Here is a 25,459-nt window from a genome sequence, read left to right as displayed (position 1 = left end):
AAAAAAAAAAAAAAGAGGAAAAGAAAAAAAATACCTGTAATACGTACCATTTATTAAAGGAAAATAATTAATGGATAATTTTGTTTAAAAAAGATCCATGTAATCAATAAATGATCCTCCTGGATTTTTCTTTTAGCGTGACGACGTCCGCAAACGACCAAGATTTAATTTTTTCTGAAAAATATAAAAAGAAATTCTTTTTTGTAAATATTAATTATGTTTAAGGATATTGAGTTTCGATTTATAGAACTTTGGACACAGCAAGAGATAAAATTTTTCTTGAAAAGATGTATTTAATTTAATGATCAAACTTGCTATACCACACATAAGTTCATGAGCGATGAAGATCTCTCCGTGAAGAGATCCCCACTCTTTCCAGATTACCTCGAAGTGATTAATGGAAAGAGAAAGCCCACGAGAATACATGACTCAATACTGACGAGTCGCGTATATCTGCTGTTAACCGAGTCTTGTATTTGTTGCGTTACGAGCTGTGAAATACAGTAGTAGCACGTCGAGCTAGCAGTGAAATAGTTCGTAGAAATTTTTCTCGTATAGATTTTCGTTTTATCATTATCTCTTTGTGTCATCTAAATTATTTATTAAATTAAAATACACAAAACAATTTGGCCGGGATTTGAAAGTGATTATGATCATCAGGAGGACCTTGATCATTTCGATCGTTATTTTCCTTATTCTTGGTAAGTACATTCATACATATAAATTCTTACTTTAAGAAAAATAGTATGAGAGATAATTTAATGTGTAATAATGTTACGAAAATGAGATAATATGAGTCATAAAATTAAATCTAAAGATTCATTGTAACGTGAGTAATTGTGTAGGTGTTTCTGAAAAATTATGCAATCGAAAGATCCTTGTGACTTATACATTTTCGAAATAATAAGACGCTTTGAAAATATTGTTAATTATGTGAAATAGAACACCGTGAATGCATTATTTCTGATATAAATGTTATAAAAACGTATTAAGTGAAAATTTCATATTAAATAAATCAATTTATTTGAGTATTGGACTACTTTTATCTTTGTAAAGTATTCTTGAAAGTTTAGATCATATACTTTCTAAACAAGGAATTTGAAAGTTTTTACATCGAGATTTTTTATTGTTTTTCATATCCGTCAAAAAACGTTTTTTTTTTTTTTTTTAATGATATTTGATGTCTATTTACAAAGAAATTAAATAATATTTTGTGATATGAAAAGAAATTTTTCAGAACAGAAACAAAACGCAATAGCAAGTGTGATAAGAAGAAATATCATGATGCAAATTGTTCTTGATAGCATTATTATTCAATTGTCGGCATTCTACTTTAATTGAAAAACACGCATGCACCAAGAAGAACGAGTTCTTTCATTATTTTGTTAATTTAACTAAATTCTTTGAGAATTATCGATATATCAGTCAAATACATAATAGGTACTACATGCATGCACCAGTGCATGAATATGAATAATATGATTTATCTCTATCACATGAATTGCTTAAGTGTCTAGATTTAATATTGTTACTATAATAGAGATAGCAAATAACAAAATGGGAGATATTATTACGATATATTACTAAATATAATTATAATAATTGCATTAACAGCTACTGGGGAAGCCCGAAAAAGTGGTGGCGGTCGTAAAAGCAGCGGGGGATGGGGTTGGGGAGGACGTTCGTCCTTAAGGACAACACCGCGACCACCCCAAATTAAATCTCAAAATACTCAATATGGTATGTCATTAATATTTTAACTATTCTATATATATTTCTAGTGAAATTTATGTTTTTTTTTTTTTTTTTTTTTTTTTTTTTTTAATAGGATGGAACGTTCCACAAACTAACAACAGACAAACCAGCAGCAATACGGCTTCAAAGCCATCTGCTCCACCAGCAGATCATAACGTTGCTTCTAAGACTAGTGCAACTTCCTTGCAATCAGGATATTCTCCATCAGGTAGATTTCTTTGAGTTAATTATACTTGCGACATAAAATTGTAATCTTTTTAATGATCACAGGTGGATATCCTCGTCAACAAGTTGGTTCACAGCAAAGTTCACCCAATTCTTATAATAATGCTGGATACAATCCATCAGCTGGTTATAATCCTGCGGTCGGCGGCTATAATTCTGGCTATAATCCCGGTTATAATCCTAGCTATCCAGGTCAAGGTCAATCTTATCATTCACCTAATATGGGACAACCTTATAATCCAATGGGTCATGGGTACAATCCATCGCACAATCAACCTTTTAATCCATCTTATGGTCAATCCTATAATCCATCGTTCGGACAAGCGCCACAGCAAACTATTTTAATGGCATCCTCGCAACCGTACAAACCAGGTATCGGGCAAATCGCGAAAGAAGCTTTTGTCTACGCTGGAGTTAGTGCTGGTGTAAATGCAGCCGTGAGCAGAATTCTGCCAGGAGGAATTTATGGGCATAGTGGTGGTGGTGGAGGTGGTGGTGGTGTTAGCAGTAGTGGAGTTATTCCCGCTACTTCTCATACTCAAATTACTTATAATAATTACTACAACAATCAATCTGCTCCAACTCAAAACGCGGGAGAGACTCAACCTGTTCCGGGTCAACCTGCTGCAAGTCCTCCTGTACCATCGGCAGAACCTCCTGCTGTTAACCCACTACAAAATACTGAAACTAATGCAAATAATAATGCTTCTCCTGAAACTAATAGTAAATCCAATACTCAAAATACTCCGGAATCCAGTAATAATCCTAATCCACTCGGTTTTGTAACTTCTAATGAAGATATTAAAAAATTGTCGGAGGAATTATTTAGTAAAGATGTAAATAATGCGTTCAAGTATATTACCATTAAACTACAAGGTCAAAAGAAAGACGACAGTGTTACCGATGACGCGAGTGATCCGTAAGCAATCTCTTTTATAAACATATTTCCAAATGATTTCTATAAACATAAATATTATTTTCTTTTAGATTGTTGGATGTGAAGCCAGAAGCTTACGAAATACCAACGATCAAATCTGTTATCGATCTTCATGATAATTATGAGCTGGATGTTAAAGTGAAAGAAAATCTTACGCCTGAAAAACGCGAAAAGGAATCTCAGTTGCTCGATAATTTCTTAAAAACCGATGTCCTTCAAAGCGCGATGAAATTCTTAGCTAGCAAAGGATATATACCCGATGATCCATATGAATTCAAGGACACGTTAAAACGCATATGGTTCTCACAGTTTAAACGGATAGATGGAGACGCATCAAGTTCCGGCTTTGAAACGGTTTACTTAGCAGAACAATTTGATTCTGATATAATTGGTTTACATAATTGGATCTATTATGCCAAGCAAGAGGCTGAGAAAAAGATCGATTATCTCGGATATATTAAAGAACTAACATTTGGGGATGTAAGTATTAATATTGTATAATTTATATTTTATCTATCAATTTGTATATATATATATATATATATTTTATTAATTATTAATAATTTTCTTTCTAAACTATTTATGATGAAATCCATCAAATCATTTGGAAATGTTGTTCGCGATATTATTTTATCACATTTGCATATTTTTATAATATCTTTTACAGAAGGCAGCTATAGTCAAAGTACGTTCTAAATTAAATGGTTTTGTTCAACCAGTGACTACTCTTTTTGTTGGCACATCACCAGAGTTAGAGATGGCACTTTATACTGTTTGTTTCTTTGCGCGTCCAAATACTGCTTGTCCTTTATCTTTTGGTGGAACTGATTTCATAATAATTGCAAACAGAGTTAATTACTTTGGTAAAGATATACTGGTCTCTGCATTTCCAGAAATATAATTTATGAGAGATCTATAATACTCTTAATTAAATATTGCACATTTATGTTATCAAAAATAATTTTTTCTTTTTTTTTTTTTTTTGGAATAATCTCTTATTTCTAGATTATAATTCATATCCCTAATTAAGCAGAGGTGTGAAAAAATGGCTTCTTAGAAATTATTTTAAATAGGTATCAACATTTATAGTAAATACTTGTATAATTAAATGAAATAATTATGAGAAAACATGCAGTATGCTTAACATAATCTAATAAAAAGTACTGTAATCGGCAATATGTTTAAATTATTATTAAAAAATTAAATAAAATTGCACATGAGATTGATTTGAATAAACATAATAGATATCTTTATCCATTCAAGAAGCAATTATATAAAATAAGAAGTGAGAGTACCTTTGTATTTTTATAACATCTTCTTTTTAATTCTGAAAGCTCAATTACAGGTATTATCGAAGGTCGTCCATGTGCACATCGAGTTGGAGATTTTGTAGTTTTTAAGTCATCAAAAAGTTCTATACATTGTTGTACAGATAGCAATTCACCAAATTTTATGGCACCTAAGAAGATATAAAGCAAATACTTTATATAAATTGTATTCTTTTAATCATTTTCTCTGCAGTTAATACAAAATATAATATCTACAAATAATAAATACCATGACATGCTTCTGTTGATATGGCATTGTGAATAGATAAAGGTAAAAAATTTATACCATTTCCATTCATAATATTGTCTACAATTTCATTTAGCAAATTCCGAATTATCATTGTCAATTTTACATCATTATAATATTGTTTATTCGTTATGAAACATTTTGGTATACTGTATATGCTTAAAGTATTCCCATTAATTGCAGTTAACTTTATTCCAAATTTATCTAATGACTTTTTGTTCCATAGAAGCAAAGTGCATATATTTACTGTTACTTCTATTATTATTGGAATTGACAATTTTTTAGTTTGAAAACTTTTATGATCTGATGTTTTATAATCTATATAAGTAAATGAAATTGCAAATTACATATAAAACAGATTCTAACATTTTTTATATATAATTAATATTAGTTAATACACACATACACACACACACATAGATATATATATATATATATTTAATGTGCAATATTACCATTAAGTAAATTTTCATATCTTATTCTTTCATGAACAGCATGTTGATCCATCATTAACAATAATTCTATATTATCATACATCATTATGGCTGCTATTAATTGATTATTAACTTGATTTAATACCTACATGAATTTATGATAAGTATTATTACTTCTCTACTTTTATATAATATCATATTTCTATAATTTTATTTATTACCTTTATAAATTCTAATGCAGTTCTTTTTAATCTAAATTCATAAAAATATTGTCTAAATTTGCACGGATGTATATTTACATCTTGATGTTGTTTTTCATTTTCTATTAAATATACATATACACACATATATATATATACACATATAAATATAATAAAATAAGTATATGAAAATAAAATACAAGAATTTTTATGCCTTACCATACCTTGATAATTATATGTTAACTCATTAAAAAGTATGCTTGTATCAATACTATTGAATGAAGGTGTTTTTATTAATTTAATAGGTCTAAATTGAACAAGATTATTTAACTTTTGTGGAAGAAAATCAAAAACTTTGTAATATTTCTCAATACTTTCATTTTTGTTTTTCAACTTGTAAGGAGTATTTTGCATTTCTATTTTATCACTTTTTACTTTGTTTGTATGATAACTCCAATCAGACCACTCTGAAAGAGAGCAATTATAATCTTCTACATGAACAGTTTTTTCTATGTTATGTTTTTGTTTTGCATCAGACAATGTTTGTTCTACATTATTAATTGAATTGGAATTTACACAATTTATATATTCTACGTTCTCTTTTGAATTATAATTATTAGAAATGTTAGAAGTAATATTTTCCTCAGAACAATATTGATTACAATTATAGTTTATATTTTGCAATTTTTGCTTTTTTTCTGTAAAAGTACCTGTTTTCAAATGTTCTATATCAATTATATAATTTTCTACCGATCTTCCTTGTTTTATACTTTCATAAAGAAACATTCCATATTTGGTATAAAAAACTGTGATGGGATTATGATTAATATTAGTATTATATAAAATAGATTTTTTAGTCTTATGAATTTTCTCTAAGCGATCTACTTTGTAGAGAGATAAAGGTAAAACATTGTGTACCTTTTGAGATTCTGCAGATTTATCAATTTTTTGTATTCGCTTCGGTATGTGAAATTGAATATATTCATATAATTGCTTAATGAAAAATTCATCTAGGAAAATATTATTTATAAATTGTCTGACACTATCTAAAACATCACGTGTTTTGTATAATAACATAAATCTTTTATCATTTTTTGTAGTAACAACAACTTCTGTTGTCGGACAATTAATAAAAAACATGAAAAATATTGTTTCTTTACTGACATTGCACATTCTCATATGGTAACTTAGATGTTGAATGAAGTAATCCAGTATTGTATTTATAATTGTAGTACAATAGACTGGTCTATTATTTAAGTAAATGTAATGTAAAGCTTTTTCTTCTGTTTTAATCAATCCAATGTAACCATGGTATTGAATAGTTAACACATTAGTAGATGGTATAGCCCATATATAATCTTGTAATATATATTCTTCATATAGCATTTTTAAAATTTTCTTTGATTCTCTATCTTTAGTGATTTGTAAAAATATATTATCTTCATCTCTAAGAGAGAAGGAAATCTATTGAAATTGAGAATTAAAAAAAAAAAAAAAAAAAAAGTAGGTACATATCTATCAGCTAAGTAAAATAGGGAAAACATAATTTTGATAACTAATAAGATAAAGAGTTTATTACCTTAGGATTATTTAAAGAAATATTTGCTATTAAAAAGCATACCATAGATATAGTTTGTTTATGAGCATATACAGTGTTAGAATAATTATATATGGTTACTGTTGTACCAATTGATGGTCTAGGTGTTACTTTTAATATAATAGGAGATAAACCTTTCCTATAAATCTGATTAAAAAAAAAAATATATATATATATATATATAAAACATAAATTAAAAAATATTCAATGTGATTAAAGAAAATTTTTACAATCTACCTTTGTATTGGTTTCCACAGAATTCTGACATCTCGATGAAATAGAAATAACAGAAAAATTCTTAAATATGTTCTTCAAATTATCGTATCTTAAATTATAATGTAATTGTGAATCATGAATATTATTTTTTCCAGTATCTTCTAAACCTGCTAATGCATGTACAGATATTCCTATACCATTATCTACTACTTGAATTTTTTTCTCTTTATTATAAATACGTATAGCTATGCATGATGCATGTTCATTCAACGAATTTAAAACCTAAATTTAAAAATATATAATTAATATTATATAAAATCATTGAGATTTTTGGATCTTTCCTGTTATCTGTTTGATATTATTTTGGTATTTCATTTTTCCAATAAATTTTCTTTATTTCTTACTAAAAGTTATTTTATGTAAATATATTATAGCGAAAAAAATATTTAAATTACATAGATATATAAATGTTCTATTAAATTTTCAATAAAAAGTATTAAAAATCTGGACTATACGTAAGTCAAATAACAAGGGATCTGAAGGCGAAGGAAACGAACAACAGAAAAGATTCAGATTTTTTTTTACAACTGTTTCAAATATTTTAATTAATTATTTAAATCGTCATAAATAAATAAAAAAGAAAAAAAAGAAAATAAAATGATAATCAACGTGTATACGTACCGTATCAAAAACGTTTAGTGCAACAGGTGGAATTTCTATTATCTCCATGTTTAATTCTCGTTATCTGAACAATTAGAAATAATTAAGAATGCACTTAACACTTTTTTCTTTTTAAGAATTACGAATAATTAGATTCTAATGATTTTCTTTGGAATATCCGATATTACGTAATACGAGGCACTAATTAAAACCCAGCTACCGTGTTTAATATCCATTGTTGAAAATGCAATTTTGGCGCTAATTATAAATGCTTCAAACAAATTTACCGGGTATGTGAGTTTCTTTTGTTTTTCTTTAAAATATTTCGAAATTTCGATATTCATGTTAAATAAATCTCATTAGTACGTATTATTTATTTAATTCTACTAGAAAGCAAACGAAATAAAAGAAAATTAATGTAATTAAAATGTGCCTTTTGTGTGAAAATTTAGTTAACTATAATTAATGAAAAACAGATTTGTTTGTTTTCTTTCTTTTTTTTTTTTTTTTATGTGGAAATAAAAGAAACTAAACAGTTAGATTTCTTTATGTAAATTAAAAGAAATTATTTAGCCAGTTAGCATGTTCGGTGATTTCTGAATAATTGTACTTTACCCGTATCACAGCGTAAATTGTAAAGTTTATTTAAAAAAAATTCTTTTTTTATATATCCGGTCATATACATATACATACATATATATATATATATATATATATATATATATATATATATATATATATATTATAACAATCGAAGATGTGCATTATGCAGATTTTCGTAAATTTTACAAGTTTAAAAAATTTCCGTCGGTCAATATAGGCACTGAAAAAATTACAATCACTTAAATATACCTAATTGTCTAAAATTTATATATATATAGTATGTATAATATATATATATATATACATATATATATATATATATATATATATATATATGTATATATATATATGCATATATAATAAGCAACCTATAATAAATAATAATTATAAAATTAATCATGTCTTAAATTTAGACACATGTCTAAATATCGCATTTCATACAAAAATCGCCGAAACATGTCAACTAGTAAATTAATTATACTAAAATTTAGATTCACATAAAATTTCAGACCAATCAGTCCGTTCGAAACAACATCGTTATGAGTCAGTGCATAATTTTGTTCTTTTACTATATGTAAATTTGATAAAAAATTGTTATTATCGTAGAGAGGAGATCAATATAATATGATACGATTAGAAAGTTTATATTACATAAATTCTACACTCAATAAGCAAAAACTAAAGTTATTGCATTAAGAGTAAACTGATTAAAAAGATAAAAATCTTCTAAGAATTGATTCAATGTCTATGCCAAAATAAGATGTTTCATAAACTGCATATTAATTTCTATAGTTTGTGAGTTATGCTTTATTAAAAAAAAGCACGTTTCAATTGTGTGACCTTCGTCAGTATTAAGTTTTTTTATTTTACATGTGTCTTGTTATTGGTGTTCTTCCAAGAATACTAAAAAAGTGTAATGTACAATAGACACACTATGCTTAAATTATTGTCAATTGAAAACTAAGAAAATTTAGTGAACAAGTACAATAAATAGTTCATCGTTATGTACAAGTTTGTTCTTCGTGCATAAGAAATAAGAGCATACGTCTTTCTTATACAAGATATAATATAACCATTATGGTATCACTTTTAAACAGATTAAACTTTTCTTTTTTTTTTGTTTTTTGTTTTCATTTACCAATCACCGAATGTAAAGAGATATTTATAAACTATACGTAATTTCACAGTGGTCAATTTAACGTACATTCTTTTACATATAATATAATCTGTACAACATTAATTCAATATAATTTTACCAATGCATAATAAAACATTTTATGAAATAAAATATCCAAAATTATCATACCGACATACATAATAATTTCCAAATTATTTATGATTGTTATGCGAAAATTATTGCAGGTACCATAAGGTCATATTAGTATTTTAATTACATCAAATGTGAAAGCATATGCTATAACACAGACAAAGATTATATGTGTCGTTATATATGGTTCTATATTCTTATTGAAATTAAAACAGACATATTTGGCGCGAGACACTGTCCTTTATGTCTGATTTTTTAAATGTATCAGTAACATCGTCGTAAAATAATAAAGATTTTTATGACACGTGTGTGTATGTATGTGTGTGTATATATATATATATATACATATATATATATGTACATATATATATATATATATATATATATATATATATATATGTATTAAAGATAATAGTGAGAATTTTATTTCAAAAAATATATTAAAGGCATTATAAAGTTTTCTTTTACTGTATCGCTTTCATTGCATTAACAGGAAATTACATTCTATAATAGATATTCTTATAAAGTAACATATAAACGGCATAATCTTTCTATCTATAAAAAAAGAAAAAAAAAAAAAGAAGAAGAAGAAAGAAAAGAAAGAAAAAGAAAAAAGATTCCTTTTAATGAAATTGCGCGATAATCGTGTAACGACCTTTATTGCAAACAAAAATATGTAGATCCTTTCCTGTGTCTACTACAAGTCGAGCACTTAATTAGAAGATAAGTAAATATTAATATTGTGAAAAATTAATCTTAGTAGAGCCTGATCATCAACATATATATAAAGGAGGAGTTCATTGTAGTAAAATTATAATAATAACAATCACATATCGTGTCATCTATTAACGAGATATATAACACACATGTTATAAGATGAAAGTATATAAATAATTTAGATGCATCGAATAGACGATGTTGTAGTGTTTATAATTCATGTAACATGAAGAAAACACACATATATATATATATATATATATATATATATGTATATATGTATATATATATTTATTTATTTATATATATGCTTATATATAAATGTGTGTGTGTGGGCGGGTATACATAGAGTTTATATGTATTTATGTATGTACACAGAGCATTCAAGATGCCCTGAAGAAATGATAGAGACGTCCGTATTTCATCAGACGTCATTAGACACATTCGAGGACTCCCATGCACACTATTTTCCTACACTGTTACACCGTATATTATATCAGAAAGTTCTTGACACTCTATGTGTGCGTGTGTATGTACGTATGTATATATGTATGCGTGTGTAAGACTGCATGCATTTATGCATATATACGAGAAGAGACACACATGCGCCTGAGTGCGCACACACATGCACGCATTACATATATATACATATATATATAACATGTATAAAATATTGAGTTATACTCCTATAAATATATCATCTAAATTATGACGCTTCGGCAAATGATATAATCACTTAGAGAAGAATTTTCACAATTTAGTCATTAACTTTAGGCACCAATGGTATGCAGACCCTGTCTTTGGTACGTGCGACCGAATCGATATTATTATTTCATTTAAAACAAAGGATACACACAGAACAATGGTCTTCCACAATTTTCAACGATTATTCGTTTGCTTTTCATTCCTTTTATTATTTATATTTTTCCATTTCCTTTCTCTTTTGTTCCTTTTTCTCTTTTCTTTTTTTTTTTTTCTTTCTTTTCTTTTTTCTTTTCTTCGGTAAGACACACACACTTGGTCGATTCTAAATCAGGTGATCTAGGAAAAAGTTTCTGACACAGAATCTCTGCCCTGGTGTATCCCACTCACCTAGGAAGAAGCTCACAATTTAGTCATTAAAACTTTAGGCACCAATGGTATGCAGACCCTGTCTTTGGTACATGCGACCGAATCGATATCATCATTTCGTTTCAAATAAAGGATACACAGAACAATGATCTTCTGCAATTTAAACAATTATTATTTTATTCGTACTCTCGTGCGTTTGTTTGGTTCTTTATCTCTTCTTTATTATTTATATCGTTCTTTTATGTTATTTCTCTCTTTCTCTTTCTTTCTTCTTTTTTTTTTCTTTTTTTTTTTTTTTTTTTTTTAATCCCCCTTGTTAAACTCTCTTTGCACGATGCCGTAGAAATTAGTTATATTCGTTTATAATCAGTAACATTGTCCTAAAACAACACATTCATTATAGAAAGCTCAGTCTTCTTCCTTCTTTTCCGGTTTCAAGTCCACCATTGCATGGAGTTGTTCGGCACTATATCTGTAATCAAATATTTACTTTTTTCAATACAATATATTATGTCAATATAAAGAAATGTTAAAATGATAGATAATACGCATACCCCAATAGATTTTGTAAGTCACAAACGAAACGATAGACGTAACGCTTCCCAGCGGTCTTGTGTATAATATTTTTATCGTAATAGTATCGGAGACCGCGGCTTAATTTTTCGTAATTCATTTTAGGCTTATTTTTGCGAACACCCCAGCGTCGTGCAACTTCATCGGGATCCGTCAGTTTGAATTCCCAACCATCTCCCGTCCACGAGATGAAACTCTGACATGATTTATTGGTCAATAGTTCCAATAAAAATTGCCAGAGTTGTATTGGTCCTGAACCTGTGAAATATGGACCACCACCTGCACAATTATCACCTATATTTCTATTCAGTTGTTCTATATCGTTTAATTTATATTAATTGTCTTAGATATAATATTTTATTGTGTAGTAGATGCTTACCGGTATAACTAGCTGCGATCATTGCACTCTGTAGGAGAGGCTTTTGATCGGCGTTACTACCAATGGAAGGTGGATGATGAGCACCAGATGAATCTCTCGAGCCAAGACTCGCGATAAACGCTGGATGATGAGAAAGATGTTCACCGATAGGTGCAACACCCCACTGTTCACTTCCAACACCAGCAGCTCCAGTAGCTGTATTTCCACTTCCAGGAACCGTCTGAAATGGTGTCGCATCGTATTGACTGTATCCCCCACTTTCACTGTATCCTTCGTGATATCTCGCTGGAAAATATAACGTAAGTTGATCACGAGACCTAAGAGAACATGATTATCAACTTATAGATATAAATTCGATTAGATAACTTTGATTAGAATTAATAAGATATTATCTCGCCATTTGATCGTCCCGCCATACTTTTGAATTTGAATAAACGTGTCACGTGACACGTTCGTACTTTATATTTGATCTTTAGATTCTTTTAAGATTACTTTATTTAGATATTATTATATTAACGTAGGTATATATATATATATATATATATATATATATATATATATAAAATATATAAAGTGAACTAAATATTTTTTATATATCCGAATTATAATTCTAGAATTCTAATAAAGTTCATCGGTACTTTTAACTACGTTTGATATTCGAAAGAAGTGATACGGCCGTACCTCGAGGATAATTTTTGAACGGCGATGGCTGATACTTCGGTTCGAGGTGAATACCACTGGTACTGTAAAATTCTGGCGAACTATCCAGATTATAGGTATGAGGAGTTTGATGATCCTGCGATAGACCGTGATAATCAGAGGCCTCATCATATCCAGAATAATGCGCGGGTGTAATATAATCTTCCGTCGTCCCAGTATTGCTAACCCTAAGTTCGCTCTCATTGGTCCCCGTTGCACCGAGATCACCGCCACTGGCCAATCCGCCGGCTCCTCCTTGTAAGTGTTCCGCCGCTATATGGTGGCTGCTGTAGTTAGCTAGAGAGAAAAAAAGAACATCGCGTGAAATAAAAATCAAATCGAATGTTTATTATATCACTTTTTCCATACTTTATGTATATTTATATTACTTTTTCCATTGAATAATTAGAAAAAAAAATCGGCTTTGACTCTATTACATGTAAAATTTCATTTCCAATGTGAAAATCAAAAGCAATAAGCTTTTAACATTATAATTTTTTATATTACAGATGGCGCCAGTTAACAAGTCGCACACTAATACTCACATTCCGTTTTGAGTTCATTTAAATTTCGTAGGTGTATATAAGCATTATTTGCGTTATTGTTATTGTTATTGTTGTTATTCCCCGTGGGTGTACTGGAATGAGAATTAGGAGGTTGTGTACTATGGCTGTGAGGTGGTGGCGAAGTCTCTTCCCTTTGGCTTTCATCCTGACAAACGGGACTGCGTAGATGCGCATAACCTCCTATAAAAGTAAATTATAAGGTAAGTATAAATTTTTATTTTCAATTATACACGTATAAAATTGTATGAATTGCAATATTATAAATTTTATAATCGAAGATTAAATAGACTCTCGCCCTTCAATAGTATTCAGGAGAAAGATAAGGCAATGATATTTTTTGAATTGATATTTTTTACAATGACATTTTTGAAGAAGCTATTGGCGTATATCGTCATTAGAAAATAGTGTTAATGAATTGTAAAAGGGGATAAAGTAGGTGGCCTTTAAGTACTTTTAGTTTATTCTCCGTACAAAACAAAGTGTAATTTCAAGTAAGGTTAGTAAGAGAGAGAAAGAGGGAGAGAGAGAGAGAGGAAGAAAGAGGTAGGGAGAGAGAGAGAGAGAGAGAGAGAGAGAGAGAGAGAGAGAGAGAGAGAGAAAGAAAGAGAAAAACTTTCCGGAGTCTGCAGGGAGGAACCACCGCGACACGTGGGCGGTACGCATCTCGCTGATTGGCTCAAGCGAACTCCGCCTATTCTCTCAACGACCTTTCCTTCGCTTCGAGAAATCCGTTCTCGCCGAATGCGGAGGCTGCATTAGCTTCGCCCACGACAATGTCGTCGTCGTTATCATTACACTCTCTTTCTCTCTCTCTCTCTCTCTCTCTCTCTCTCTCTCTCTCTCTCTCTCTCTCTCTACACTACTACTATGATCTTTATAAAATTTTTACGTCTCTATTTTTTACTTCTCTCTGATTCCCCATTTGATTTTTTTCTTTCTTTTTATTCACAATGATAACGCATCGAACACGATGCATTTCCGAGTACTTGGAAACGCCCTCTTATTATATATATATATATATATTTTTTTTTTATTTATTATATCGTTTTTATGAATTTTCATTATGCAATTAAGGTTACGTACTTTCCAAATGGTTTCATATTTATTTGAAAAAATTAACAATGGCGATAAAAGGCGAGATATAACGAAGATATCATGAAAGAGCAGGTGGACAAAGAAACGAAACATTCCTGTTTAAGAAAAGAGAAGGCAGATGTGCTCTTCGAAAAGATCGACATGTAATATCATTTTATTATCTTCACATTGATAATTTCCTTTTTTTCTTCCTTTTTTCTTTTTTTTTTTTCTTTTCTTTTTACACATATTTACGCGCTTGAAATACTATTAATCTTTTAATCGGGGATTAACTTCCCGCAAAGATTTTAATTTTTTTTCTTTTTGAGATAAAAGAATAAGTCGTTTGTTTTTCACTTCGATTAAAATAGCAAAAAGAAAAAGAAGAAGACGCCATTATATATCACGAATATATTCTTCATTAATTACGATTCATTAATTTATCCAAAGTTTTCCAAACCCAAATCTAAAGTTTTATTTTTACAATCAAAATAAATTACGATGGAAAATATCGTTCATTAGCACGTTAATATTAATTATTCGAAATAAATTAGACAAAGTGTACATAGGTGTCAAAACAAAAAGAGTTCCTAAAGTTTTTATTTATTTAATGTAATATATGTAATTTAAAGTCATATGAATTTAATTTATTCTCATTCACAAAATAGTACTCCCGGTTTTTAATATAATACGTATATATTATTTGCCGCCGTCAGACGAAAACATTTCTGAAATACGTTCTCGTACCATTAATTCTCTCACTTTTTATACAAAATTTCACATGAATTTCTTGCTCCTTCGATCGTGAAATATAGATAAATCACTCGTTCGAGATCCTGTATAAATCTTACGAAAAAAAAAAAAAATAAATAAATAAAAAAGAAATAAAAAGAAATAAAAAGAAAAAAAGAAACAAAAAAGTAGAGAAAAAGAAAAGGAAAAAAGAAAATTTTCGTTAATCGAATAAATTAACGTCGTTAGGAATTAAAAAAATTGCATGAACTTTTTTCATCACACCTCGTAATATGTTTCATAGTGTCTCGTATGGAACTGCGCAACTACCGTTTATTATATCATCGTAGTACGCGTGGTAGGGACAGTCAGTCAGTCGTTCGGAGTCATAAATACGTACTACAGGATTGTCGTATATGCTTATTGCCCTAGTCTCTTTTTACAATGACATTATGTGTCATATCTTTCTTTTTTTCTTTTAGATTAAAGAGATGATCAACAGGAAGAAAGAAAGAATGGAAAAAAGACAATAATACATTTCGATCGTTTGAAAAGAGTTCAATAGTTATTTCTAATGAAACGATATTTCAACTCATCGAGGCTCGTTGAATTTTCCTTTCTACATACGTATTTACCTATCTAAATGTATGTTCGTATGTATGCATATGTATGGATATAGTACGTATATACATACGTACGTATATAAATACGTACGCATAGAGACATGTTCGTATTGGTGATCGAAAAACAATGGCAAAGGTGAAAAGCAACGAAGAGAGGGAGAGAGAGAGAGAGAGAGGACGGTTTTCGCTTTCATAAAATACACCGGGTTCCGTTTTTATACGGGCGATCTACCTACACCTGCAGGGTCCACCACGAGCGTAACTGCAGCTCGCACCCCATGTCGCTTCACACAGGGAGCGTGGGAGTGCAGGTCGACGTCGGCCCTCACGGCGGCCCTCACAGTCGGTCCTCACGACGTCCCTCACTCACACGCACCCTTTTCTCGCGTTCGCTCGCCTTTTCTCCCTTCGATTCACGTTTTCGGCTTCGCGCCTCGGCCGCCTTTCTTTGGCGGTTACGTCTACTATACATTGAAAGAAGGAATTTCTTTTCTAAGTTTTTAGTTGGGATCTACACAAGAGAGAGAGAAAAAGAGAGAGAGAGAGAGAGAGAGAGAAATACTCATGTAAGAACTTTTCTTTCATACTATGAACAAGATAGATCAATGATCTCGTCTGTATAAATATCATTGTAAAATCGATATAATTATAAATACGATAAAGTATGTTAATTCGATGCGAGATAAGTCAATATCGGATATAAACACTTTGCTAATTGACCAAAGATATCAAATTTTACATGATATTAATTTGAATTAATTCGATTCCCAGCTGACATAAATGAGACGGGGGAAAAGAAATCGATCGGGCACGTGCACTCGATCATGCTTTCATGGAGAGAATCAACGGAGAAAGAAAGAGAAAGAGAGAGAGAGAGAGAGAGAGAGAGAGAGAGAGAGAGAAAAGAGTAGAGTAAGAGTAAGTAAGAGCGACAGTAACAGGCACAGCAGTCGTTTAGCAGCCGCATAGCAGGCACGCATCAGCTGTGGAACAGGTGCCGGCCGGCAACATAGGCCCGAAAGAGAGTTTGCCCGATGCCGGCGACTTCTTAACGAAAACGAGCGTAGGAAACGACGAGAAGGACGGAACGAGGAGGGCTAACATGGCACGCGCCAAATCGAATGAAACACGGCTCTTGGCTTCGGAATGGTGCACAGCTGCTTGTGTTGCTTCTGTAACTGCTGCTGCTGCTGCTGCTGCTGCTGCTGCTTTTACTGTTGCTGTTGCTGTTACTGTTATTGCTGTTATAATCGCTAAGATTGCTAATACTGATTTGACTAGTTTAAATATCATTTCTTTGATAGATAACTCTAACAGCATAATCATTTATCATTCCTTAATATATTTGATCAAACAGAATTCTATTTTTCTTTTTTTTTTTTTTTAATCTTAAACATGAATAGTTTGTATTAGGATTGTTTACACATTTACAAATATAAGATATAGATATAGTATATAGAAATGATTGTTAATCCTTGATAAAATTCTTTAAATATAGATTGCATAAACCATAAAGGGTTTTATTAATGATAGAATATATTTATAAACGTGATTATATTATGATGTATAAGTAAAATATTTTAACGATAAATCGTTGAGAAAATTTGTCCTTGTTCATTTCATTTTTAAAAGAAGTTTTCAATAAGATAAAACGCACAATATCGCGTTTTAATTTAAACGATGGTATAATACAATTGATTCGTTCAGTTATAAAATACAAATAAAAATAAATTTCAACATTATTCCTATTTACTGTGTGTGTGTGTGTGTGTGTATGTGTATATATATACATATATATGTATATACATATGTGTGTGAATATATTCACATATATACATATATATACATATATTAATATATATACTTATTAACTTCGAAAAATAGATTCTAATAATGAAAAGAGAGAAAAAAAAAGAGAAAGAGAAAGAGGGACTCGTTAGGTCAGACATCCATTGAACTCGAAACTCATTGGAGCCTTAAAAACATATATATATACATATATATATATATACATATATTTATATGTATATAGGTACCACGTAAGAGTATACGTGCGTGTACTAGTGCGTGTAATGTGTGCGTGTTGAAGCCAGGCGATTGTGCGATGCGCTCATAAAAAACGTCGTCCTCGACGGCAACGAAATCGCGCATTGTTCGGTAGACCGCTGACCTGCGAACTCTCCCACAATCTACCTTTATCGTGTTCTCTATGTATATCCGTGTTACATATGCCTTTCTTTTTAATTTGTGTGCGTACGCGCCACTGCGCTAAATTAAAAATGTATTCGCCCGAGTCGCATTAGCTAGTAGGGAGAACGCATTTAACAAGACGAAGAAAAATCTATGAATTTATATATATATATATGTGTGTGTGTGTTCAATGTTCTTTTCTAGATTTCTCTTTTTTTTTGTTTTGTGTGTTTTTTTTTCCATTCTGCTTCTTTTATAACTTTCAACTTTAACATTTTAATATCTTCATATCGTCGATAGATTGGAACGGAACGTTTAATTTGAAGTTAAATCAGAATTATGGCGTATATTATTTAGCCTTAGTTTTGAAATTTTTATTTCATAGTTTGATTTTATAGTTTTCATTCTTTTCTTTCATGTAATGTATAATACATATATATATATATATGTATATTTAAAACAAATAATTTGTTTTAAATATTTTTCATTTCCATTTCTCTCTCTCTCTCTCTCTCTCTTTGTTTTTTACTTTTTTTTTCTTACTCTTCCTCGTTTCTTCTCGTTACAGATGGATAAGCTACATAGAACAGACTATGGCCTGAAATCTCCTGCTCTACGAAGCGTGTAATTCTGACCTTGCTTGGTAGATTTTATTGCCAAGTCAACGAGAGCCGCACCTTATGCGGCAATCTATGTGTATTGCGTATAAACACATCTAGACATTAAAAATATGTTATATTGTTTTGTTACGAGCCATTGTGGGTGTACATCGAAATTGATCGAAAATGAACTCTCGTATTTGAATTCAGTATACGTTACTAAGAACTTCAACAACGATTGGAATGGATTATCCATCTTTTACGAATTACGAATTGTAGTTCGAAATAATGAATAATAATTGTTTAAAAAATATGATCGAGAGATAAAAGGTATTTTCGATTTTACGTATATAAACTCAATGCTAAAACTAAAAATCTCATCGAATGTGGATTTGTGGAAATTAAACATAATCATTGTTTCGTGTCCTCTATCGTCACAAGATCAAATTGACTTCACGTAACTGTTAATAAATTCTGTCAAAAGTGCCATTTCATTTAATGAATTGATATTCATTCATAAAAATGTTATATGCGAATCTATCGGATATCTACTTTTAATAAATAGAAATAATAAATATATAGAATTTTCATATTTCACGATCTCTTATCTATAATTACAATGGAGTTCGTAATTCATTCTAAGAAAGTCATAAGACTATTCAATTTGTTAACATGCATTCGATTACATAGAAATATATTTTTTTGGGTACATACACATATATATATATATATATACATATACATCTATATACACATATATATATATATATACATGTATGTGTGAAACAAGGATGAAAAGTTCATCAAAGAGTTTGCATTTAACTAGAAGATAGATCATATATCCTGATGAAATTCTTTAGAATTCATCAATCGATGGAAGACATTGATTTCTCTCTAACCTGGTGTATGCGTAGTAGTATTCAATGAGATCGTGTTCCGATGTAATCCATCCTGTTGTTGTTGTTGTTGCTGCTGTTGCTGGTGTTGTTGCTGATGATGATGAGGATGATGAGTATGTTGATGTTGAGTATGAGTAAGTGGATCAGCTTCCTGATAGGAAGGATAATCGGCATAAAAGGGTTCGTGTCCCGTCATCAGGGTATCTAACATGTGAAGAACCATCTCCGAGGATGTTGCCGAGGCTACCGCACTCGGCGTCTGTTGGCTCGTCTCTAGGATATTCCCGTTCGTCGTCGTATAATTGCCGACGACGATGGCCGGCGGCGGCAACGGCAGCAGTGGCGGTGGCGGTGGCGGTAGCGGCTGCGGCTGCGGCGGCGGCGGCGGTAGCGGTGGTGGTGGTGGTGGTGGTGGCGGCGGCGGCGGCGCCTGGCCTGAAGTTCGCGAACCCGTCGCGATCCTCTCGATGCTCGCCGTGACGGCCGTCCTGCCGGCGGCGGCAACCTGCCGGGCAGCCCACGACACGGCTCTCTGACAACTCCAAGCTGAACCACGACACCTCTTCGACGAGCATTCGCGCTTTTCGCGCGATTTCTTTTCACAAATGGACAATACCTTTTAAACTCTTTATTTTATATATATATATATAGATATATATATATATTATGAGTTATTTCAATTTAACTCTTTTTCCAATTTTAAAATATTATTAATCAATGGTTTAAATAGCATGCTAAACCATCAGATAGGATTAATCCTTGAGATTCTTTATCGTTTCTTTTTTTGTTTCCTTTCTTGAAGTCCTTTCTAAGTATACTCTTTCACATCATCCTTATGAGAGTCCATCCAAAATGTTCGACGGAATGATGAATCCTGTTCTTGCATTTGGTTTCGTTCAATCTCTATATTACTTTTCACGTTCTTCCTTTGCTTCTTCTTCTTTTTTTTTCCCCTTTTTTCAAACGATCAACACACCGAGGATCGAGATTATCCTTTCCTACGTTTTCAACAAATTTTCATTTGCCCGTTTTTCTCCTACTGTCTTCTTTTCTAATTTCTGAGAGAAGAAGAAAGTAGCAAAAGTAATCATTCGATGGCTCGACCGGTGCAACACGCCGGTGCAGCGCACCCGGTGCACCAGCTGCGCGCGCCACGACGCTAGATCGCGCAACAGGTGTGCCTCCTCCGAAGAGGATTTTACGATAGAATCGTACGAATCGAAATCGATATCGAAATCGAAAAAGGAAACAATATTAAATAGACTTTCACTGTTATTCCTAATAGTTTTACACTGATATTTCTTCTTTATCTTTTTCTTTTTCTCAATTGACACACCAATCCCGCAAGATGCACTGATTGATCGTACACTTTCTTCTATTTTTCTTCCATCACGTACATTGCTAACGATTTCAATCGTTCATTTCTCAATGGCAATGAAAGCTCGGTTATAAAAAAAAAAAATAAAAAAAAAAAAAAAAAAAAAAAAGAAAAAGGGGGGTAAGAAACGAGAAGGCGAGAGAACGCGAGAAATAGTGAAATAGAGAAAACGAGAGAGAAAGATAGAGATAGAGAAAGAGAGATGGAGATAAACACAGAGAGAAAGAGAAAGAGAGAGAGAGAGAGAGAAAGAGAAAGAGAGAGAAAAAAAAGAAGAGGCACTCTTCCTTAGAGGGTTCCTCTCGCGTGCGTCCTCCACTTGACGTGAGCGCGCGTGTCACTGCGACGAAGCGGCCTACCGTTTCCGCTCTCTCGCTCTCCGCCTGCTTGCTCCTTCCTCTTTCCCTTCCCTTTCAGAGGGCCTCCCCTCTCTCACCAACGTTTCTACCCCCACCATCAACGCACGTTCTGCTATCAGCTGCGCGCCGCGTTTTCTTCCGAGTGAGTCTCTCGGAAAGAGCTGTTGTAGAAAGAGGGGAATAGTTGCGTATGGTGGGAGAAAAAACAGTGAAAGAAAGAAAGAGAGAGAGAGAGAGAGAGAGAGAGATCCCTCGCTACCTCTCTCCCACCCTCTTGAAAGGTGGAGGTAATTCGTTTCGTCGTAGTCGTTGGAAAAGCTAGGAGGGCTTCAGAGGACAAATTTTCAACCACCTGCTCGCTCTATCCGTGTAAATTTATTCCCCAAAATATGTCCTCTTAAATCTATGTCAAATATGTATTTCAAAAAAAAAAAAAAAAGAAAAAAAAGGGAGAAGAAAAAAAATTCGAAAAGAAAGACTTCATTCGATAGAAATAAAATCATCATATATACATAAATCGTTTTTTCATTCAATGTTCACATAGGTCTTTAACAATTTTATAAGAGAATCACGTAATAGTAATCGAGTTGAGATTTTCGTCATTTGAAATGAATTGACATAAAAGAAGAAAGAAAGAATAAAAAAAAAAAAAAAAAAATTTAGAAATATTCGTAAAGGGATGATCGCTAGGGACAAATTTCATCCAAAGTTCCAAATTGTATTGATAAGTTAGGTACGTGTGTGTAATGTAAAAGAGAAAAGAAAAAAGAAAAATCAACAGAAAAGACAAAAAAGGAAAAGAAAAAAAGAAAGAGAAGAAGAAGAAGGAGAAGGTCACGTTTTTGGGTAGAACTAATATAGAGCTTAGGCACGTCTTTTCCCGTCCATCGACGAACGACCGCTATGAGAAGGGGCCCTTCTAGCCTATTTTTGAGAGGGAGTCGTAGCTGTTGGAAGAGGTGGAAGAGAGAAAAAGAGAGAGAGAGAGAGAGAGAGAGACGTAGGCCGGATGTAAGGAGGGACGAGGGAACGGGGGTTTCTCTGTTCGGCGGCTCGCACGTGATGTAGAGGGGACCGGAAGTGCTCGCTCCCTTACGCCTCAGCCTCGTGCCTTGCTTTCATAGAGAGAGAGAGAGAAAGAGAGAAAGAGAGTCTGTCGGTGGCGATAGCGACGATGAGACTTGCGAGAAGTACCCTCTCTGTACAATCTCTTTCTCTCTCTCTCTCTCTCTCTCTCTCTCTCTCTCACTCTTTCTATATATCTATGTAAAATAAGGAGGAACCTTCGTTGTGAATATCTTACATAGCTTGATACATTGATTCCAAATTTACTGAGAGAAGGTAAACCCTATTTTGGGAAGCCCTTTTTCCTTTACACGCTTTACGATCGTCTTACGTTAGTTTCACTCGATCAGAGTTTAGTAGGCCTCGGAAATGAACCTTGACAACAAGTATCAATTTTTCTTTGCCCTATAAATGCCCTCTTTCTGTTCTTCTTGTAGCACTTGCGATACTACTTCAATCGTAATTGTCTTATTAAAAATTTCAATCAGATAATTAAATAATTATCTCTCTCTTTCTCTCTATTTTTTTCTTTCATTTATCATTATCTTATTATTATCTATATAATGAATATTATAATGTATGAACGAAAATAAAAATTCGCATGAATCATAAATGATAACAAGCTCATTATATATATATATATATATGTGTGTGTGTGTGTGTGTGTATGTATGTGTATATGTGGTGTATACATATATGTGTATAGATATAAAAAAGAGAATATATTTTCAGCACGAGCTCGACATAAAACCGACGTAGATTCGGTAACCACTTTTCTTTTGAGGCTAGTTTCAATACGTTCTAGGCATCTCGACGATTCCCTGGTTCCCCTTTTGAAATGAGCAACAATGCCTTCGCTATATGCCACAAGAAGGAGAGGGGAATGCATTTTGGGATGCATTAAGGGAGGAGCACTCGAGGACATTATAAAACTATCTCACTCTCTACGAGAATATATTGGGGTAGGACTGCTCCTCCCTTTGCCTCCCTTCTACTACTACGACTTCCGGTCGTAATGTGAGCTTTCATTTTACCCTCCCTTTTTCGTAGCCCTTCAGCCCGCCTTGCCCTTTGCTCGCGAACCAATCCCGTTGTACCTCTTCTTTTACATATATACATACATACATATATATATATATATATATATATATATATATATATAAATTGTACGTACATATGTACATCAATGATATAGATACGTGGATAGAAGAGAGAAAGAGAGAGACTAAAATGAACGAAGACGTCGAGAATGAGTAAAAGAGAAAGAGAATATATCGAAGAGAAGAGGAACACGCACAGGAAAAAGAAAAGGGACGAAAAGAATAAATACATATATAGAAAGAGAGAGAGAGAGAGAGAGAGAGAGAGAGATGTGAGTGTGCGTGTCGTGAGTTCTGAATGAGCTCGAGCCTTTGTAGTACGAAGTATGAATGAACGAACGAATGAATACAACCTGCGCCAACCACCCCGTCGTCCCTTTCCTATCCCTACGCCTTTTGCCTCCCGTCTTACGTTTGGTAAAAAAAAAAGAAAGAAAGAAAAAAGAAAAAAAAGAAAGAAAAAAAAAAGAAAGAAAACCTTTTTCTATCTTCGATCCTCCTCCTTTTCTCTCTGCGAAGAAACGATAGGGAGGATCGATCCTTATTTCTTTACTCGTGATGAAAACCAATGTTAATAATATTTTTATTTTAAACAATATTTATATAAATATTAATCTTATATATATATATATATATATATATATATATATATATATATATATATAATATCGATTGGACAATTTATATCATCGAATTAGTATATATAACAGTGTTCATTCTTGTAAATTAATCATCAAAAAAAGGAAATATCATTAAAATCATTCGTCTTTAATATTTACTGCTAATAAAAACAGGTTTTTTCTTTTCTTCTTTTTCTTTTTGGTTTTTTTTTTTTTTTTTTTTTTTAGAAATAGAAAAGAAAAGAAAGTAAAATGTTTTCCATGTTCTTCGAGGAGAACACAAAGTCGTTTCTAAGACGACGAAATTGACGACGACAACAACATCAACAACAACAACAAAGATGATAACGACGACGACGATGACGAGGATGACGACGACGCAGACGACGACGACGACGACGGCGACGACGACGACGGCGACGACGACGACGACGAGAAACGTTCGTTGCTTCGTGTCACGTACATGCGTCGCGTCGCACGTGCACGGACCCACAAACGATGGCGCGCACACACATAGAAAAAAAACTCACGCGTGCGCGCCCGTGTATATCGTGTGTATAAATTAAAAGTTGCTGGCATTCGGAGACGCGACACGACAAAGGCGATTCCTTCTTTCTATGTCGTGTACGTGCAAAATTGATTTCTCGAGGGCCAGTGGTTTTCAAACTTTTGCGACAAATCCTCCCCAACCCCTTCCTATTACGATCTACCACCCCTCCTACCATCCCTTCCACGACAACAGCATTCAATTTTTTGTTCATACGAATATCCATAATTTGTCTCCTTTTACATTAGAATTTATTTCGTTATAGCTGACTTTAAATTCGTTTATATTTATCATTTTCTCTATTATTTTACGTTTTCTCTTTAATATGAAATAATACGTCTAATCGTTTGAAATGTTTAATTAAGAATCATTATTAATATGAAAAATTATACGTTATTAATGAACTCTCGATGAGATCTTACCCCCTTTTTTTCTTTTCTTTTTATATTCTTCCGTTTTTTCTTCTTTTTTTTTTTCTTTCATTTTTCTTTTTCTTTTTCTATCGTTAAAAAAGAAACGTCGATTTAATTTTTTAATCGATAATATCGCTTTGAAAACCATTGCCTTAGGCTCTAAAAGAACGACGTCGGTCCGCTAACCAAAAAAGGATCGGCGTATCATTGTGACGCCATTGGTACCTTTATGGGAAAGCTTAGTCAATCGTACCGACGAGTACAATGATTATTTGTTAAGCAACCACCGCGTTTTAACTAACCACGATGGGCCACGCAGCATTCTGATCATTCCCTCTTCTCTCTCTCTCTCTCTCTCTGTCTTACCATCAGTGGCAACAAGTCTG

General features: G+C 32.1%; 3 protein-coding genes and 1 long non-coding RNA gene across 13 annotated transcripts in view; 2 read left to right on the top strand and 2 right to left on the bottom strand.

The window, feature by feature from the left end:
- Positions 1-434: 434 nt before the first annotated feature.
- On the top strand, positions 435-4,093 carry LOC124430251 (endoribonuclease CG2145-like). Its single transcript, XM_046976544.1, has 6 exons — positions 435-701; positions 1,615-1,740; positions 1,829-1,963; positions 2,026-2,899; positions 2,968-3,397; positions 3,585-4,093. The coding sequence occupies exons 1-6, from the start codon at positions 650-652 to the stop codon at positions 3,816-3,818; spliced, it is 1,851 nt and encodes a 616-aa protein (XP_046832500.1). The 5' UTR covers positions 435-649; the 3' UTR covers positions 3,819-4,093.
- Positions 3,871-8,273, bottom strand: LOC124430248 (DNA mismatch repair protein Mlh3-like). Of its 2 annotated transcripts, XM_046976533.1 has the most exons (8): positions 7,621-8,268; positions 6,961-7,221; positions 6,706-6,870; positions 5,837-6,590; positions 5,351-5,593; positions 5,148-5,248; positions 4,948-5,071; positions 3,871-4,810 (listed from the first exon to the last, which is right to left on the bottom strand). In XM_046976533.1, the coding sequence occupies exons 1-8, from the start codon at positions 7,666-7,668 to the stop codon at positions 4,458-4,460; spliced, it is 2,049 nt and encodes a 682-aa protein (XP_046832489.1). In that variant the 5' UTR covers positions 7,669-8,268; the 3' UTR covers positions 3,871-4,457. The 2 variants fall into 2 exon arrangements, with proteins under 2 accessions (XP_046832489.1, XP_046832488.1); XM_046976532.1 differs by having other exon boundaries at positions 5,351-6,590; positions 7,621-8,273.
- Positions 8,274-9,027: 754 nt separating this feature from the next.
- The window catches only part of LOC124430249 (ETS-like protein pointed), an 88,730-nt gene continuing 72,298 nt past the window's right edge, over positions 9,028-25,459 (bottom strand). For 6 of the 9 annotated variants that reach the window (XM_046976534.1, XM_046976542.1, XM_046976539.1 and 3 more), the window contains 5 exons: positions 13,454-13,654; positions 12,891-13,205; positions 12,210-12,494; positions 11,812-12,124; positions 9,028-11,729 (listed from right to left, as the gene is read on the bottom strand). In XM_046976534.1, coding sequence (XP_046832490.1) covers positions 11,666-11,729; positions 11,812-12,124; positions 12,210-12,494; positions 12,891-13,205; positions 13,454-13,654 — 1,178 coding nt within the window. In that variant the 3' untranslated portion in view covers positions 9,028-11,665. The remainder of the gene's footprint in view (positions 11,730-11,811; positions 12,125-12,209; positions 12,495-12,890; positions 13,206-13,453; positions 13,655-25,459) is intronic. The other 3 variants (XM_046976537.1, XM_046976540.1, XM_046976538.1) reach the window with 2 other exon arrangements.
- On the top strand, positions 13,536-19,269 carry LOC124430260. Its single transcript, XR_006943714.1, has 2 exons — positions 13,536-13,674; positions 18,662-19,269. It is a non-coding gene; the product is annotated as an uncharacterized LOC124430260 (long non-coding RNA).

This window comes from Vespa crabro, chromosome 17, assembly GCF_910589235.1.
Source record: "Vespa crabro chromosome 17, iyVesCrab1.2, whole genome shotgun sequence".
NCBI classification, from domain to species: domain Eukaryota; kingdom Metazoa; phylum Arthropoda; class Insecta; order Hymenoptera; family Vespidae; genus Vespa; species Vespa crabro.
This window is presented reverse-complemented; position numbering and strand designations above follow the sequence as displayed.

Excerpts from the sequence above, each read along its gene's own strand:
- LOC124430251 (XM_046976544.1), top strand. The coding sequence starts at position 650 with ATGATCATCAGGAGGACCTTGATCATTTCGATCGTTATTTTCCTTATT. Across the intron at positions 1,741-1,828 it reads ATCTCAAAATACTCAATATG|GATGGAACGTTCCACAAACT; the intron begins GTATGTCATTAA and ends TTTTTTTAATAG. Across the intron at positions 3,398-3,584 it reads AAGAACTAACATTTGGGGAT|AAGGCAGCTATAGTCAAAGT; the intron begins GTAAGTATTAAT and ends TATCTTTTACAG.
- LOC124430248 (XM_046976532.1), bottom strand. The coding sequence starts at position 7,668 with ATGGAGATAATAGAAATTCCACCTGTTGCACTAAACGTTTTTGATACG. Across the intron at positions 7,222-7,620 it reads CACTAAACGTTTTTGATACG|GTTTTAAATTCGTTGAATGA; the intron begins GTACGTATACAC and ends TTTTAAATTTAG. Across the intron at positions 6,871-6,960 it reads CTGTGGAAACCAATACAAAG|ATTTATAGGAAAGGTTTATC; the intron begins GTAGATTGTAAA and ends TTTTTTAATCAG.